The following is a 19,323-nucleotide window of genomic DNA, read 5'->3' as shown; positions in this document are numbered from 1 at the left end:
TGAAATGAATTATTGTAGAAATCTTTTTTTCTTGTTAAAAAAAAAAATTATTTAACAATTTTTAGGAGCAGAAAACAAATCCTTAATTAACTTTGGGTTGTATTTTATGATTTGTACAAATGTTAATTAAGTTTGGGTTGTATTTTATGATTTGTACAAATGTTAATTAAGTTTGGGTTGTATTTTATGATTTGTACAAATGTTAATAAACTGTGGGTTGTATTTTATGATTTGTACAAATGTTAATTAACTTTGGGTTGTATTTTATGATTTGTACAAATGTTAATAAACTTTGGGTTGTATTTTATGATTTGTACAAATGTTAATTAACTTTGGGTTGTATTTTATGATTTGTACAAATGTTAATTAACTTTGGGTTGTATTTTATGATTTGTACAAATGTTAATTAACTTTGGGGTTGTATTTTATGATTTGTACAAATGTTAATTTACTTTGGGTTGTATTTTATGATTTGTACAAATGTTAATTAACTTTGGGTTGTATTTTATGATTTGTACAAATGTTAATTAACTTTGGGTTGTATTTTATGATTTGTACAAATGTTAATTAACTTTGGGTTGTATTTTATGATTTGTACAAATGTTAAATAAAGTTGTCTACCTGAAAAGCAGCATATTCATCATCAATCTTTGACGATGAAGACTGTGGTTGATTGTCAGTGTCATGGTTCTCTAAACTCTTTAATATTTCACGTTTCTTCCGTGCTAATAAACTCTCTGTCAACAAAGATTGTTATTAAGGTTATGAGTTAGATATGTGTTTATATGTATGATGTCTCAAATTCAAAATATGTCAGTGTATGTAAAGCATTCAATAGACATGATAGAAATGAATTATTGTTTAAATTTTAATATCACACACTAGACTAATGTCTGAGTCCAGGTAAAATGTTTTCAGGGTAATAATACATTTGTTAATTGTAAATTACATAGAAATGTTTGTATACTAGTAAATTAGTAATGAAGTTTGGTTTTTCAATCAGATGTAGAGCACCTTTCAACATGTTCAAACATATTACAATCATATTATTTTTTTTAATCTGTCAATATATCTATAACATAAACTCTTATAAGTTTGTGGGTCTGTACACCTTGAAATTTATACTTTAAATATTGTCTATACTGAGTCCATCTCTGATTTAAAGTTTGTGTTCATTTAAAACAGGCAGTAAGATTTGAAAAGTGTTCAATTTAAATGTAAACAATACTTTATAAACTTTGTGTGTCGAAAATAGATATAAAAAGATGTGGTATGAGTGCCAATGAGACAACTCTCCATCCAAGTCACAATTTATAAAAGTAAACCATTATAGGTCAAAGTATGGTCTTCAACACGGAGCCTTGGCTCACACCACACAGCAAGCTATAAAGGGCCCCAAAAATTACTAGTGTAAAACCATTCAAACGGGAAAAACAACTATCTAATCTATATAAAAAATGAGAAACAAGAAACACTTATGAACCACATCAACAAACGACAACTACTGAACATCAGATTCCTGAATTAGGACAGGTGCAAAGTACTGAAAACAATTGCAACAGGTTTAAACGTTTTAATGGTACCAAACCTTCACCCTTATCTGAAACAATAGTGTAACATCACAACATAGAAAGAGACACTATAAAATATCAATTGAAATGGCTTAACTCAATCAAAAAACATATTAACACAAGTGTACATACACTGAATGCATAAATTTGATCTATGATACAATGTAAATGCAAAATCAATAAAATAAGGGATGAATAATTAAAGTAACAGTATTATACCGCTGTGAAATGTTAAACAATTTCAGAAAACCAACAATAAACTTAAACAAAAATCTGCCATTTACAATAATATTATACACAGGTAAATGAAAATAATTTAGGTTGTTAGGTATACAGTTTAAAAGGAGAAAGGAAATATTTTTACAAAATAAATAATTTTGATGTCCATAGTTCGAAGAAGTGAAAATTTATAGTAATCATGGTAATACCAAACACTTATCAAAGCTGGTATATAGACCAGATATAACCCTGAATAAGTAAACATTAAATAACAAAAAAGCATTACAAATAGTATCAACAGGTCAAATTAACAAGAAAGTACGATTTGAGAGTACTCTCAGTTACTGACAGTAAGTTAAAAGCCAAAAAACATTAATAATAAAAAAATCATGCATCAGCGAAAGCACTTTTCTGGATTCACCTTCATCAGGAATGCTAAATAAATTTACATTTTTGGATGCAAAGAATGTATAAATACTTAAACACATTAGGAGCTACATTTTGTATATGACCATGACATATTGAATAGTCAAATTCACCAAACTGCCAAAGGTCAACTTTGCCTGAGAAAGTTGGAACCTAAGTTTCTTTGCAAGTTCTTCATTTGTCAACAAGAAATTTTAGAAAACTATGTTATATGCTTAACGCGTAGTAAGATTTAATAGGTTTCAATAAAGATTATATATATATGGAACATTTCTAAACAGTACTTTGATCATGTTGATTTTAAACAAATAAAAATTGAAGGTACAATGTATAAGGAGTGAATGTACACTCTGCCCCAAAAGAGTTCCCAGTGTTCAGTTGAGACAGCCTGTCTTATATGAACACTTGGAACTCTTTTGTGGCAGAGTGTACATTCGCTCCTTATAGGTTTCATTTCTGTAAATATAGACAATGCCATTTCCCATAGGAACTCCTTTTACGGCTAAAACTGTACCACTTTTACTATAAAGTTTCGTAAAAAATCATATTCTAGAATGGGAAGTTCATATGCACTACTATTTTTTCCAAATGTCAAAACATAGGGTTGTGCAGCATATTTTTAACATTTATATGCCCCAAACTTCTAAGAGTTTAAACTTATACTAAAATTCTGTACAACCCCTCCATTCACTTTTGGTCTTCCTCATAATTCAATTTCACCGCTATCCATGTGTATTTATACTGGTAATATTCTCAAGATATCACAGGTGATGTTGTATATATACATTGTACTTGCCATTGGTAAGACTAATGACCTCTTTTAAATCAGACTTGAGTTGTAATAGATCTGCATTATCTCCAGCTGCCTGTAATGCTTGTTCTACCTGAGATAGCTGAAACAATACATTCTTAATTAGCTGAAGTAAAAAATACAGCTTGTGTGTGTGTTAAACCAGGAATTATGTTTTAATTGGAATAAACATTTTTGGTGCAATAAAAGTTTATATCATGTATCTTCTTATTTCTATATATATTAAAAGAGCTTGTGATCATGACATATTGAATTACTTTAATATTATCCAGTATTTATGAAAGAGTTAAATAAAAAAATAACGAGATGTGGTATGATTGCCAATAAGACAACTATCCACCAAAGTTCAAATGAAGTGGATGTAAGCAATACACCTTATCGCTATTTGTCAACCATTATTAGGCATCCAGAAGTTCCTGTAAAATTTTGACATCACAAGAGAAAATGTCTGACGCCACAAAGGAAAAGTGATTGTTGTATGACTTCAATAGTTCAAGTCTCGCAAATTCTCGGGTCAAGTGTTGCAGATCCCCAAATAGCTATAACATGTATAAGGTCTATTATAGGCAACTGTACGGCCTTCAATAATGAGAAAAACCCATACCGTATAGTCAGCTAATGTATCTTTTTCCTAATTCAAACTTTATATAACTTGACTTTATGTACATTGTATGAAGTTTGAACAGACAGGCAGATAAAGCATTATGACCGGTGCTGAGGTGCTTATTTTTACTTTATGTTGAAGACATACATGTAACTAACACTTTAAGATGATAAAAAAACAATAAAAGAGTTGTTTCTTTGCTTTGTCACTAAACATGCACTCGCTAGCACACAAATTCCATCCTGCAGAACACAGATATGTCAGCAATTATTCTTAATTCCATGACAATTAAAATGCTTTTAGGGTCTACAAAGATTTGAGATTTTTATTGACCAATGATGGACCGTCGGCAATTTAGGAGCACATACACATAGTATAACAATTTCACAATAATTATACAGTATAACAATTAAGATACATATACTTGGTAAAAAATTATAAAAGATACATTGGTTATGAAACTTTTTATTAGACAATCAAAGCATCATCATGATCATTGATTTTGTTTTAAAAGAGAGTTGACTTGATACCTATCGATGATTGGGGCCTTCAATGATTTATACATTATTATTCAAACTTTAGGTTTATCATATTTGTCAAACATTAAAACCCACTATTAAACCCCTTTTTGGTTTTATAAAACAAAGAATAATTGACCAAGGTTTTCAAGAACAACATGCAAATATTTCATCATCTCCAAAATTAACATTTTTCCAGAGTGTTTACAAAATGAGTGAATGTGCAGCTTATGTTGATGCTTTAAGACATAGATCAGATTGATCCTCATTATGTAATTATATATAAATTAAGAATAAGTGCTCATAGCCTTGCCACTGAAAGAGGAAGATATTAAAAAGTGCACAGGGGTCCAAGAATTTGTGAAATCTACAAAGTGGTGAAATTGAAAATGAACAGCACATGCTACTACATTGTAGAGGGTACTCCAATATCAGAGCAACTTTTGAATTCAAATGTCAAAAATTACTAAAATAAGTAACACTCCTTTGTGCAAAATAAAATAAAGCTTTTACATAAAGGGGCATTAGCCACGAGATATAAAAAAAAATTAAAATATGATTTTTGTTGTTCAATCATTAATGAAAGTGAAATAGTGAAATAATAATTCGCTTTAAAAAGCTAGTATGGTTCAATTTTATCAAAATAAGCTAAGAAACATTGCTGATGAGTTATTCACTTGCAAGTGAATAATTTGACCTCATTGAATCCGTATTCATGTGACCTTCAATTTAACCCCTTAGCTAGAGATTGGTTACGCATGAATTAGGCGTGTTCAGTTTTAAAAGGAAAAGAATGTCAACATTGAAAGTGAAACAAGGGTAAACTATTTAACTGACTCATTCAATCCACAAAAGCTCATTCTTATACAGGTAAAAAACGATGATTAACATATATTTGTAACCTATTATATTAAATCAAACAGACCTAGAAAAATCCACTATTTATCTATATTTATGTTTATATTGGATTATATGACCGTCTGCAATCTTTGGAGGTCACCTCGATGGTTATTCAAAAAGTAAACATGGCAGGCATGTTTAAACCCGTAACAAATTTCAACTAGCAAATGTGTAGTTAACACTAAATATAAATAATGGAACTTGATGAAATCATTCAGTGATCAATAGTGACACAAACATTGGAAAATGAATCCCGACAGATGAAAATTAAGAAGCTTAAAGATGCCGTGAGTACATTGGGATTCAATGTTTTACAGAATGTACCATATGACGGGAATTGTTTTTTTCATGCTGTTGGCCTGCTGTGTGGGAAAGATGGCCACCTTTTTCGAGAAGAAACTGTTTGTTTCATAGAACAGGAAGTAGGTACTACTACCGGTGAATATAGTACTGACCACCGACTATTCCAATGACAAAACTGTCAAAGTCGCCAGCATGGAAATCAAATCCCCCCTTGCAAAAACAAATTAAAACTATCAAAAAAGAAGGGCAATGAACGAATAAAAGACAAACCCAGGAATAAATAAGACTCACAAGGACAAACAATAACATTCAACATTGAAGCCCCAAAATCTTATTAAATACGCTTCTTGTATCGTTGATATTCCTCTCCCAAAACTTAGAAAAATTAAATGACACACCAATGACCAAAACACTCCTGACTTGGGACAGGTACATATAAATGGGATGGGGTTAAACTGGGATTTGTAGGATCCGTACCGTCCCCTAGCCAAGCTAATCATGTATCTGTCCAAGGACAAAATCTAAAATTGATTTTTTTCAGAGAGAGAATCAACTATGTTTTTTCAAGAATTTTTAATAGATGCTAATTTAACTGCTTGTTTCTTATAATCCATTATATTATAATAAGATACACGTAGTTCATTCATAAAATTTGTCTCTTCAGTTTACTTTTATCATGAACACATGATGTGTTTATAATAAAAGGAAACTAGAAAGACATATGAAGCCATGTCGTCTTTAAAATCTCCAAATAGAGCAATGTTAAGCCAATAATAATATGTTGAAATAAATAGTACCTTCAGTGCGATATATCATGTCTATGGTTTATACGTTTTCCTCAAGAAAATATCAGCCAAATAATCGTTTAAAAGCGTGTTGGAAGAGTACGGATATCCATGTATTTGACGTTCTTAAACGCATATATAACCCTGAAATTGGCTTACTCATTTTAAAAAAAAAATCTAAACTGTGGGAGGGGAGAGCCCCTTCCACACCCACCCCCTCTTTAGAAAACCTTCCAACGGTCCTTATTAAATATGAGAATTTGAGTCAAATCGGTGAACATGAATTTGACAGCTAATGCCCCTTTAATAATAAATCTTACATGGCACTAAAACTGTATTCCTCTTTCGTAACAATTTGTTTTAATGTGAGAAGTAATCTTTTGCAATAGATTATCATTATACATGTATTTAATATACACCTTATCGCTATTTGTCTGCCATTACTGGCCATCACAACGGTTCCTGTAAATTTTGACATCGAAATAGAAAATATTTGTCGCCACAATGGAAAAGTGATTGTAATATGACGACAATAGTTCAAGCGGCGCAGATTCTCAGGTCAACTGGCGCATATTTCCAAATAGCGATAAGGTCTATTCACATAATTATTTGCATTTCACTACCATGATATCCATTCAGTCATTACCATTTATTGTAAATGTGTTAATGCCAATAAAATATTGTGTATTGTCTACATTGATAGTCGACCTTCCCATTGATACACAGGAGCTCAGGATTCTTAACTTTGAACATAGTATACTCTATACCCAATGACAAGCATATTACGTTCTAAATTAAGATTCCCGATCCCCTATAGGCTATAACATTGTATAAATTATTTGATAGAATCAAGTGTATGTGTTGCAAGCTATATTTTTCCTTCAATAAATTTGCAGTTTTCATAAATCAGGTCGTCTTCGAAGATTAAAAAAAAACAGTTGTTTATACCTGTGTCTTATATAATTCAAGAGAAGAAACCAAACTAGCTTCGTCCAAATCCATCCCCCCTTTTTAACAGACAGGAAGTATTCAATCTGGACTATTTTTAAAAGCAATATCGGACCGACTTGAATGTCCGTGTTTAAGCATATAGATATGCCATCATATATCATATAAAGCTGGCTTTAGAATAAAAAAAATATACCATAATAATAAATCTTGTACAAGTGTATCTTGCAGTATAATTAATTCTGATGAGGACCTTCTTGAATTCATAGTTGACTGTTCTAGGAACAACCTTATACCAGTGTCTCAGCTGAGAGATATAGAACGAATTTCCAAAGACTGGATCTATGCATTGCATGCTAAAAGAACCCAACTTCTGGAAAACGAATGAACAATCATTTTTAAAGTTCTTGGTGCTTAACAATTGTGGGTGGCTGTCAGTCATGGTAATATAACAAGTGTTATACTACTTATGGTGTGTATACTTAATTAAATATTAACTTTGAAGTAACACACACACATCTTCAGATGAAAAAATCCAAACAAATTTCATCTCATCAGATAACTTTGAAAACGTTTTGAATTTAGAATTCAAATTAGACAGCTGTTGAGGTCTTGTATCTTTTAGAACAGGACATTTCAAAAGAAAATGTAGTTCATCTTCTCTGTCTTCAGCCTTTTATCTATACCAATATACCTCCCTCTTTCAATTTCAAGGTCATGACAGCTAGTTCTAAATCTTGTAATTATTTGCCTGTCTTTTTTTTAATTAATTATTAAATATGGTTCAACTTACATAAAAATATTTTTAAATTTTCTGTAAGTTCTTAAGTTATTGCCCGACTGTATATTGATACTCTTCCCAGAATTGCTTTCAAAACAACTGAGCTACCCAAATTTCTTTAAATTTTATTGTTAGAGAATTTTTTACTTTTTTAGATATATGGTTTTGTTTAAAGTTTGACTGGTTAACAAATAGATAGTCTTGGAATTTAAATATATGTCTAATGTTCCTATCCAAGATTACTGGTTAGATTTGTTCATAGAATGGGATAGATAATACATGTAATACAAATAACATTTGTTGGTGTGTTTGAGGACTATTCTGTGGTCAACGCATTGTAGAACTAACTCTTTTTTATTTTATTTTTTTGACATGGTGTTTTCTGTTCCCTACGATAAATAATTTTTGCGCCTCTCCTCCCTTTTTGCCACCTCCTTTCATCATTTCCCACCAACATTTAATATGTTTCTTAAAATAAAAAGTATCACGTGATACTTTTAAACAATGCATGACGCTTGTTTTAATATCTCCTACAATGATATAACCACATTTAGCAACGTCTTAACTTTAAATATATAAATAAACAAAACTCCTAATTAAACTTAAGCGACTTATTTTCAAAAATAGTTATTACAAATTGTTTGAATTGAAAAAGATAACGGATATTGTATCTTAAACTATTTTATTGATTTTAAGTCTAACCTTAAGTATGTCTATAGTATTATAAATATTAATTGTTATATATTTATGTTGAGATAGTGTTATTCTTTATGGTGGTGTCAACAGCTCATAAATAAAGGTCAGTAGAACGTGTAAGAATTTTTCACTTTTACAATTTACAATTTTTACATGAAAATTTTCACGAAAAAACATACTCCATAAATAAAGATAAGCAAAACTTTTCATACCTTTTTCCATTTTTATCATTAACTATTTCCATGCATTCTAGAAAAGAAAAAACCTATAATATTTACTTTTTTCTGTTAAAAAATATCCGTTTCCATCATGTCTCATTGGCTTGATCTTCGTAAACATTATTTCTTACTGATCTGTTCTCTCTTAATGGTTAAATTTATTTCTTATTCGGCTTAAAACTTTTCATATTTATTTTCAGCTTAAACATGGGATGTTGTGACGGATTATCTAAATGTTTTCTGATCACATTCGGAATATTTTTCTTGGTAAGAAAGTAGAATTGTTTTTGTGGGTTTAAAACAAACAGTGAAATAATATTCACCTAATAAAGTATCTTTTGTTTCCTATGAGTATTTTTTCATAGACTATATGGCAACATATGCCTATGGTTCGATTAAAGACAAAAGAATACGAATTAGAGAATATAGAACAATTATCAATATTTTCCTTGCATATAGAATATGATGTGGTACGATTGCCAATGAGACAAATATCCACTAGAGACCAAATGGCACAGATGTTAGCAACCATAGATCGCCGTACGTCCTTCAACAATGGGCAAAAACCACACCGCATAGTAAGCTATATATTTCCGACATAACAAAACTAATAACAATTTAATTTAATGAGAAAAACACTGGCTTGATTTATGTATAACAACAAACGAAAACCTAATACGATATACAGTTACAAAAACAACCACTGAATAACAGTCTCCTGACTTATGACAGGCACATAAGAGATTGTGGAAGGCTTAAACATGCATGTATGGGGCGCCTAACACTCCTCTACCTTGGGACAGTGGTGCAAAAGCACAATACAAGAACAAATTCTACAAAACAATAAATGAAAATCAAATACGATATACAGCTAAAAACTCACTCAATTGCAGGCTCCTTCTGCCTAGGAACAGGCACATAGAAAATGAACCGGCGTTTAATATGTGTGCGGGCGTACATCCCTCCATTAACCTAAGAAAGTGATGTAACAACACAACATGTGAACAAACTATAAAAAATAGTTGAAAAGGGCTTGACTAATATTTAGATGCGAACATGATTGTGCTAGTGATTGCTAACGTTATTTTTTATAGACATTACATACTAGTAGTCCAAAGTGATACATGCAGTCGCAGAGTAAAATAATGTTTGTCCATTTTTCAGCTGTTTGGGGGAGCATGTATTGGTGGAGGAATTTTTGTTATCGTATATAAAAACGACATACTGATATTAGCTCGAAGTGCTACGGAAGGAGCAGTTGACAGCGTAGATACTCCATCATTGTTAGAGTCGGCCGCCTATGTCCTCATAGCTACAGGGGCATTCGTTGTGTTTATCTCGTTTGTTGGATGCTGTGGTGCATGCTTAAAGAGTAAATGTTTGCTCAGAATAGTAAGTGTCAAAATGTTGGGAAACAAAAATGAAAATATGAATCTGAATATTAATATTAATTTAATGACTACTCTTCGTAACTAGTCGATAGAAATCCCGTGAGTTATTTAAAGGAAAGTAATATAAAATGATCATTTTACCTTGCATGCTATAATCAGTTGCACAAATAGGTGTTGTAAAGTTCTATACTTTATAATGCAATGCAGAGTTGAAAGCCGAATGACATGCACCTAGAATCGCCAATAAGAATGCAAAATGTCTCATGATTGAATGTACTACAAGTATAACATACAATAATCACTAGATTTGCCATTGCAAGCAATAGCGGATGTCACCCTTCCCCCATTGACACTTAGCGGCAGCCATTCCAAATATTTTAAATAGTGAATGCACATATATGCATTGCTATACATCTTTCTGTAAATTTTCAGTACATTTAGAGCATTTTGGAATTTTTCACATTTCAGCCGTTTCCATTTCAACGGCAGCCATTTTGGAAATTCTAAAGTCAAAAGTCTCATCTATACTTGCCAGTTAACAATCATATTCAGTTTCATTAAGTTTGGAGCAATTTGAAATTTTTGACATTTTTGCTAGTTTCCATGGTAACAGAGACCATTCCAAAAATTTTAATTACAGATGCCACAATGGTACATTGGAGGGAACATACCATCAAAGTTTCAATGGATTTGACCTACCATTTTAAGAGAGGAAGTGCTACTTTAAGGTCTTTGGTTAATTTTGACCATTTTTACATTGTTTCCATGGTAACGACAGCCATTTTGGATATTCAAAAAGCCAAATTCCACATCTACAAATGTTGCTCATTGTTACTGTGAAGTTTCATTAGGTTTGGAGCATTTTGATATTTTTGAAATTTTTGGTGTAGTTTCCATGGCAACATAGTAGTTCCGATGATTGTCAAAATCATCCAAAACCTGTATATAGTGGACATGTACCTTGTATTAAAATTTAATGATTTTAAGTTCAGGCATAATCAAATAATTCATTAAACCCCAAAATTTATTTTTTTTACTATTTTTCTGTTTCCATGGTAACGGCAGCCATTTTTTGGTGCCAAAGTAGGATTGCAAATCTACATATGGTGATTACCATTATGCTTAAGTTTGATTAATATTGGTCCTTCAGTTTTACAGGAACGCTTCGGACAAAAAGGTGGAAGAAAAATAATAATAAAAATAGAGAAAAAGAAACAGAGGAAAAGCAATATGTCACCCGACATTGTCGATCGGGTGACATAATTATATCAATGCTACCTGTAAATGAGGTCAAGGTCAGACGACATGTACTGTACGCCTTACAATCATTACATACACCAGATATGGTTAACTTATTGCAGATAGTATTGAAAAAAAAACCTAACCAAGAAAACTAAACGTTGACCAATGAACCATGAAAACGAGGTCGCGGTCAGATGAACTCTGCCTGTAAGACATATGCACTTTGCAATTTTTCCATACACCTATATAGTTAAACTATTAGTTATAGTATCTGACGGATTTAACCATGCAATCATATGCTTATTTTTGAACCATAAAAATGAGATCAAGGTCAGACAATTTTTGAAACCTGTCAGACAGACATACAATCGTTTCTTAACCAAATATAGTTAACCTAATGCTTATAGTACATGCGAAACAGACCATGAAAACTTTCCATTGACTTTTGAACCATGAAAATGAGGTCAAGGTCAGATGAACCCCACCAGACAGATTTGCTCCCCCATATCATTCCATACACCAAACATAGTTGATCATTTGCTTACAGTATCTAAGAAACGGTATTAAACACAAAATCGTAAAATAATTACCAATAAACCAGGAAAATGAGGTTAAGGTCAGATGAAACCTACGTTCGCCGCCGCCGGTCTGTAATCCCTTTGTATTCAATAACATACTGGAGCATGGTGCTGAAATATATTTTGACCTAATGTTGAAATTTATATTTTCGCTAATTTTCATAGGAAACAGTGTAATAAATATGGATTTTAGCATATGTTTTATTCATGTTTAGCGCACGAATGGTCACCGCTCAAATGTAAAAGATACATTCGAGGAAGATTTCTCATTTATTTAATATGGAATGCCATCATAGGGGCGTTAAATTGACAAACCAGGTACACAACTACAGTACGAAAAGACCATACATATCTTTATTTTGTTTTCAGTATTTATCTTATTTACATTTTAATTGCAGTATGTCGTTATTATTGGACTGATGATATTGTTAGAAATAGCAGCTGTTGTCTTAGTTATTGTCTATAAAGATAAGGTATGATGTTCTGTTTCAACGTAGGCCACGGCAGGCTTTCCTATCGTAATAAAATAAAAGGGGCATTAGCTACAATTTAAACAAAATATGAAAAGACAATTTTTCTTTGTTTCATACATTTAAAATACGGAACTTTGAAATAAAATTTCGCTATAAGCAGTAAAAGAGGGACGAAAGATACCAGAGGGACAGTCAAACTCATGGATCGAAAAAAAACTGACAAAGCCATGGCCAAAAATAAAAAGACAAACAGACAAATAATAGTACAGATGACACAACATAGAAAACTAAAGACTAAGCAACACGAACCCCACCAAAAACTAGGGGTGATCTCAGGTGCTCCGGAAGGGTAAGCAGATCCTGCTCCACATGTGGCTCCCGTCGTGTTGCTTATGTCGTGTTGCAGTAAGATTGGTCACAGTCAATTTGGTTAAAATAAACTCAAAAACATTGCTGGTGTATTACGGGCTTGCAAGTCAATAATTCAACTTCATATTCATGCGACTTCAATTAAGCTGGAGATGGGTTACGCATGTGCTTAGCATGTTCAATATAAAAAAAAAAGGAATGTCAACATTTAAAGTGAAACAATGGAAGATCCATTTCATTGACCGATTAGACTTACAAAAAATAATTCTTGTACAAGTCAAAACGATGATTTAGATATTTTTTAATCCATGACATGGAATCAAACAGACCTAGACAAATGGTCACTATACGATTGCACGTGCTTTTTTGTGTATTTATATTTATATTTATATCAGGTCAGAGACCATCGTCATACTGCAGAGGTCATCTCCATGGTTAATTAGACGTTGTCTGGTCTAAAAAAAACAACGCTTGAAATGCTGATACATCATAACGAGTCCATAGATTTTTGGATTTGTTTGTAATGTGGATAAACGTTTTAGTATCCTATATATCAAATATGAAAAATTGAGTCAAATCGATGAACATGCACTTCACAGCTAATGCTCCTATAGGGATTTAGAAGATAGATATAAGAAGATGTGGTATGAGTGCCAATGTATGTAGTTCATACGTGTTTCTCGTTTATCGTTTTTATATAGATTAGACCGTTGGTTTTTCCGTTTGAATGGTTTTACACTAGTAATTTTTTGGGGCCCGTTATAGCTTGCTGTTCGGTGTGAGCCAATGCTCCGTGTTGAAGGCCGTACCTTGACCTATAATGGTTTACTTTTATAAATTGTAACTTGGATGGAGAGTTGTCTCATTGGCATTCATACCACATCTTCCTATATCTAATCATTTGGTCTCTGGTAGAGAGTTGTCTCATTGACAATCATACCATATCTTCTTATTTTTATACCAGCCTAGTGTCACAGATAAATTTGAAAACATAAACATTTTACGAAAAAATATAAATTTACAAAGATCAAGCAAATGTTTTATGATAAATTATTTTTTATTGAATAGCTTGAGACCTACGCAAAGGACAACTTACTGACCATGCTGAATGATAACTATATTGGACCATATTCTACTTCTAATGCTATAAGTTTGGCATTTGACTTGGCACAAATCGTGGTGAGTACAAAGATATATCTTAAATGTCTTATCAGATTTTTTAAAGAATTATTTCCCTTTTACTCCCCAATTATTTTTTTTTTGTGTAAAGTGATTTTTTTTATACTTCAATAAAAAAGCAAAACAGAAACTATTCTACTGTGCTTGTTACCAGTATGCTTTTCATCACAAGAACTTGTCAGGTTACAAAAGCATTAATAAAAACCCTTTAAAATGTTCCGGAGCTTTCGACTGGTCAATTTGGTCCTCTTCAACGGATCTTTATAAATTTGGTAAAGTTCCGCATCAAGAAAATACCAGTCGAAAGCTCTTGATTATTTTAAAGAGTTTTTGTTATTTACTTCACTTTGAAAGATTTTGATTTTATCCTGCAATCAGCCAACTTTTATACAAATAACAGGTACAGTACACAAACATTTGTTTGTTTTATTTGTACATGTAACCCACTTCCTTTTTGAACAAACGGTAATGTGAATATTTCTTTTTGCGTAGCAGTCCATTTTCGGGGACCTCTTCGCGGTCCGCGTTTAAACTATGTCGATTCTATGAAAAATTAGAGACAACTATTTGAATTTAAACAACTAAAACTTCAAGTGCCGGGTGTAAATTGCAGGATAAAAACAATATATGTACAATGTCAGAAATATAAAATGTATTTCTACTCGCTACAAAACAAGAGAAAAGCTCGGCGAGCCTCGCTTTTTGTCATGTTTCTAAAAGAGGAACGACAGATACCAGAGGGACAGTCAAACTCACAAATCGAAACCAAACTGACAACGCCATGGCCAAAAATAAAAAGACAAACAGACAAATAATAGTACAGATGACACAACATAGAAAACCAAAGACTAAGCATTACGAACCCCACCAAAAACTGGGGGTGATCTCAGGTGCTCCGGAAGGGTAAGCAGATCCTGCTCCACATGTGGCACCTGTCGTGTTGCTTATGTTATTACAAATCCGGTAAATAGTCTTATTCGTTAGGTCACATTCGTGAAAAGGGAAGGGTATTGTAGTTACGACATAAGGAACATATCCGATATCATCTGTGAAACGGTTATTCCATAACGGTCAACCAACTCGTGATGGCGTCCGTAAAATTTACGAAGGGATGACACCATTTGGAACTCTTGGTTTAATAGCTTCCTTGTGAGCAGCAATCCTCTATTAAGGAAATCATGATAGGAAATACAAGCCCGGGAATATCGTATCAATTGGGAGATATATACTCCGTAAGCAGGCGCTGCTGGAATGTTGCTACATAGAAATGGAAAGTTCACAATTGGGAAGCTGAAATCATCTCTTTTGTCGTAAAGTTTTGTTTTCAACCGACCCTCATTGTCAATTTCTAGATGTAAGTCAAGATATGAGGCAGACTTAACTGTATCTGTAGTATCCTTTATCTCTAGTTCGATGGGATAGATTCGTTCAACATAATCACCAAATTTTGTATTATTTAGTGAGAGAACATCATCTATATAGCGGAACGTAAAGTTGAAGGATATTGCTAACTTCTTATCTTTCTTCCTAAGAAGTTCCTGTATAAAGTCATCCTCATAATAATAAAGAAACAAGTCGGCCAGAAGAGGGGCTAAAGCTCGTACAAATAAATTTTTCCGTCAATGTACATATACTGTATATATATCTATATAATCAACAACACACAAAAAACGAAGTCCAGTTGTCAACAAGAAACAGTTGTTTTCACTAATTTGCGTATAAACATCTACATCTTTTTTATGTATTATCTGTGAAATCGGTTTTTAGGACACAAATGTTCGGATATTTACTCTTAAAAAAATAGTTACCGTTGTTTTCCTGTTTGAATGGTTTTACACTAGTCATTTTTGGGGCCCTTTATAGCTTGCTGTTCGATGTGAGCCAAGGCTCCGTGTTGAAGGCCGTACTCAGACCTATAATGGTTTAATACTTTTTCATATTGTGACTTGGATGGAGAGTTGTCTCATTGGCACTCATACCACATCTTCTTATATCTATTTACATTTACTTTTTTACATATTAAAGAAATACTGGAGGATGAAAAAACTGTAAAATTAACAAAATACTAAGGGATAATCTATTTGAAAATATTACCTTCTCATAATTTTATGTCTCTTACCCAAGAACAAAAAGTAAAAAAAATGCTTAACCCATCTATCATAGAACATGGAAAAAATATTGGCTCCTTTATAAAACAGTCATTAGAACTGGGGGCAGAAGACTTATAACATTTTTCAATGTGTTCATTTCTTATAGAATTGTAATTTTTTTTGCTATATTATGTTTGTTTTTTTTTGTTTTTTGTAACAAACTAATTATGTTTAGACGACAATCAAGATATTATTATTATTGATGTATTTTACAAACATAAATGTAATAATTTTTACCAACACTTACTTTCAACGTTCACATATCGTTTACCCTCATACATAAGCATCATTCTATATTTACATAGACTTTTTGCGTTTACCGGAGGTTTAGGAACCATCAAATAAACAACTAATAAATCAATCTGTTTTTTCTTGAATGAACGAAGATGCTATTTTCAATTCGCTAAAAAAGCTAAAACTGCTTATCAGTAATATTTACTTCATCGCCTGTATAAGATGAGGAATAGCTTTGCTTTTTTTTCAGTTTACGTGTTGTGGTGTGGTCAATCAAACTGAGTATGCTTCTATCAACACATGGAATACTACATATGCGTATGATTCAGGAGGAGGTGTTTACGTCACAGCAACAGCAACCATACCTCTGACGTGTTGTCAGTTTAACAATAAAGATGCTTTCCCCGATGATATGACAACCTTCCTTAATTCTATGGTGGATAACCAATGTCCAGTTACTCAGGCTGGAGCGCATACTACAGTAAGTAACTAATAAACTATGTGTTGGATAACCAATGTCCAGTTACTCACACTGGAGCACATACTACAGTAAGTCACTTATCAACTCTATGTTGGATAACCAATGTCCAGTTACTCAGGCTGGTACACATACTACAGTAAGTTACTAATAAACTATGTGTTGGATAACCAATGTCCAGTTACTCACACTGGTACACATACTACAGTAAGTTACTAATAAACTCTATGGTGGATAACCAATGTCCAGTTACTCAGGCTGGAGCACATACTACAGTAAGTTACTAATAAACTCTACGGTGGATAACCAATGTCCAGTTACTCAGACTGGTGCACATACTACTAAGTCACTTATCGATTCTGATACATCAACATTAACAGTGTAAGCAGTATAGTCCAAACGAAAGTGAATAAAATCGATAATATAACGCGACCTCTAAAGAATATTATCACATGGTCATAGGGACGGGAAAATGTTAAATATCCCTTGAAAGAAAAAGAATAGAAAGATAAAAGTATTCATTATTACTTCCCGGAGATATATCACTATCCCGTCCATAGCAGTTCTGAGCATGTCGTATTGTCATAAAATCTTCCTTGGATTCTGATCACGAAGCGAGAAAATCGAACTATATGACTTATCATATAAATACCCCTCAGTCAAAAACTATGAAATTTCTGAAATTCATTAGTCTTTCTTACAGTTTGAATTTCACAAGTTTAACCACCGAATGATTGAAGCTATGCTAACAAAAATTACAGAAAAAACACAAAACAATTCTAATCCACACCACCTCCTTCCCCTCTCTCACTCCTTGCACACAATTATTGAGAATTTTACTAATCACAAAAATCAAACTACGTTATGTTCCATCCTGTCATTGAAACTTTACTTTTACTCACAAGTAAATAAGTCATAATAAAACAGTAGTGTTGGTTCTAAAACTCCGGAGATCAATGTTCAATTGGTGAACACATATGTTTAACTGTATTTTGCTCTGAATTCACCTGTCTTGGCAGCTATAATTACATGACAACAAGCTATATGCTTATCAGCAGAAAGGTTCATCATTCTTTTTTTTTATTTTAGGGTTGTTATGATGCTTTGAAAGAAGAATTCAATAAGTATTTCAGCATTTTAATAGGTATCGCGTCTGGTATAGCTGGTCTGCAAGTAAGTATAATAGGTCTTGGAATTCGTTGACACACACACACACGCACACAGATTTTTAGTTTCTGAATATAAGAACCTTGGGTAAGGTACACAGATAATGAACACAATGGTAATTTGACACATCACTAAAACGCGCTAACCATAGCACAAGTAAGATAATTTCGAAAGTTAAAACTGTGGCAATAAAAACAGAAAAAAAAACCCACTCAAATGGATGTTTTTGCCTGGGTAGAGAGATAACGCATGTTGCTATGCACATTGGAGTAACAGCACAACATAAGAACAAACTATGTAAATCAGTATAAAATGGCTCGACACATCAGATCGATACAACGCACAAAAACACACCCTCTAAAGATCCGAGAATACTAATACTAAAAGCTAGTTCAAAGCCAATAACACATAATAATAAAGATCCTGATTTTACAACCAATCATTTTTATTACAGGTGTTTGGATTCATTTCTGCTTGTTGTCTAATGAAAGAAGACGAGAAAAGAGAGGAAGTAATATAGAAAAATACAATTGAAAGAAAGAATAATAGACCTATTCAGTTATTCAGTTTCAATTTAATTAAAATATAGATTTCTGATTTCGTTATTATCATTATATATACGAGCACGCGAGTTGTGATAGATCTGAATTTAATCAGATTGATTACGGTTATCCTTTTATGGTGGAACATGTCATTGGCGAACGTTTATTTTTGCAATAGAACTTATCTTCAAAAAGTGTTTGGCAATAAATTTATCTCTAATACATGCATACTTATGCAGTCAATTATAATTGGTTATAAAATGTGAACAAATTATAAGCCCATTGGAGACCATCTCCCCAAGGGTTTTCAACCTTAATTACTATACTATAAATAAAAATATTGTTTGCGGGTAACCAAATGGGTTGGAAAATACCCCTCTAATTCTCAAGAGTAAGGAGTTATACAAATAATGTGAATACACAGAACCCCGATCCAATCCATCCTTTGCTCAACTATTACATTATTCACTGTTTATATTTTCTAGAGCATTACGTTTTATATGATTTTCATTTGAGTACGTCAAAACCTCAATTAAATAGGTTATTTCCAAAATCAATTTTTCTCTGATTTGTTGAAATATTGTGATGATCCAATATATTGAACCGTCTCACAAAACAATTTCCTACACTCAAAATGTTATTCGCTAGTAAAGTATAATGATTAGGTGATATATCAGCCTCTTCAAATATAAATTTAATATGTATGCCATGATCATGCAAGTAGTTTATAGCCTCTCCAG

The 19,323-nt window shown here is 32.4% G+C and overlaps 2 protein-coding genes across 2 annotated transcripts in view; one reads left to right on the top strand and one right to left on the bottom strand.

The window, feature by feature from the left end:
- Positions 1–7,165, bottom strand: part of LOC127729128 (zinc finger CCCH-type with G patch domain-containing protein-like) — a 39,029-nt gene extending 31,864 nt beyond the window's left edge. The window contains exons 1-3 of the mRNA XM_052236786.1: positions 7,086–7,165; positions 3,013–3,109; positions 622–737 (exon numbers count right to left, since the gene is read on the bottom strand). Coding sequence (XP_052092746.1) covers positions 622–737; positions 3,013–3,109; positions 7,086–7,139 — 267 coding nt within the window. The 5' untranslated portion in view covers positions 7,140–7,165. The remainder of the gene's footprint in view (positions 1–621; positions 738–3,012; positions 3,110–7,085) is intronic.
- A 1,414-nt stretch (positions 7,166–8,579) lies between these two features.
- Positions 8,580–18,638, top strand: LOC127729124 (CD63 antigen-like). The gene is made up of 8 exons (XM_052236781.1): positions 8,580–8,665; positions 8,981–9,047; positions 9,945–10,172; positions 12,390–12,464; positions 13,902–14,012; positions 16,647–16,877; positions 17,964–18,047; positions 18,496–18,638. The coding sequence occupies exons 2-8, from the start codon at positions 8,988–8,990 to the stop codon at positions 18,559–18,561; spliced, it is 855 nt and encodes a 284-aa protein (XP_052092741.1). The 5' UTR covers positions 8,580–8,665; positions 8,981–8,987; the 3' UTR covers positions 18,562–18,638.
- The last annotated feature ends 685 nt before the right edge of the window (positions 18,639–19,323 follow it).

Source organism: Mytilus californianus, unplaced genomic scaffold (genome assembly GCF_021869535.1).
Source record: "Mytilus californianus isolate M0D057914Y unplaced genomic scaffold, xbMytCali1.0.p SCAF_2, whole genome shotgun sequence".
Lineage (NCBI taxonomy): Eukaryota > Metazoa > Mollusca > Bivalvia > Mytilida > Mytilidae > Mytilus > Mytilus californianus.
This window is presented reverse-complemented; position numbering and strand designations above follow the sequence as displayed.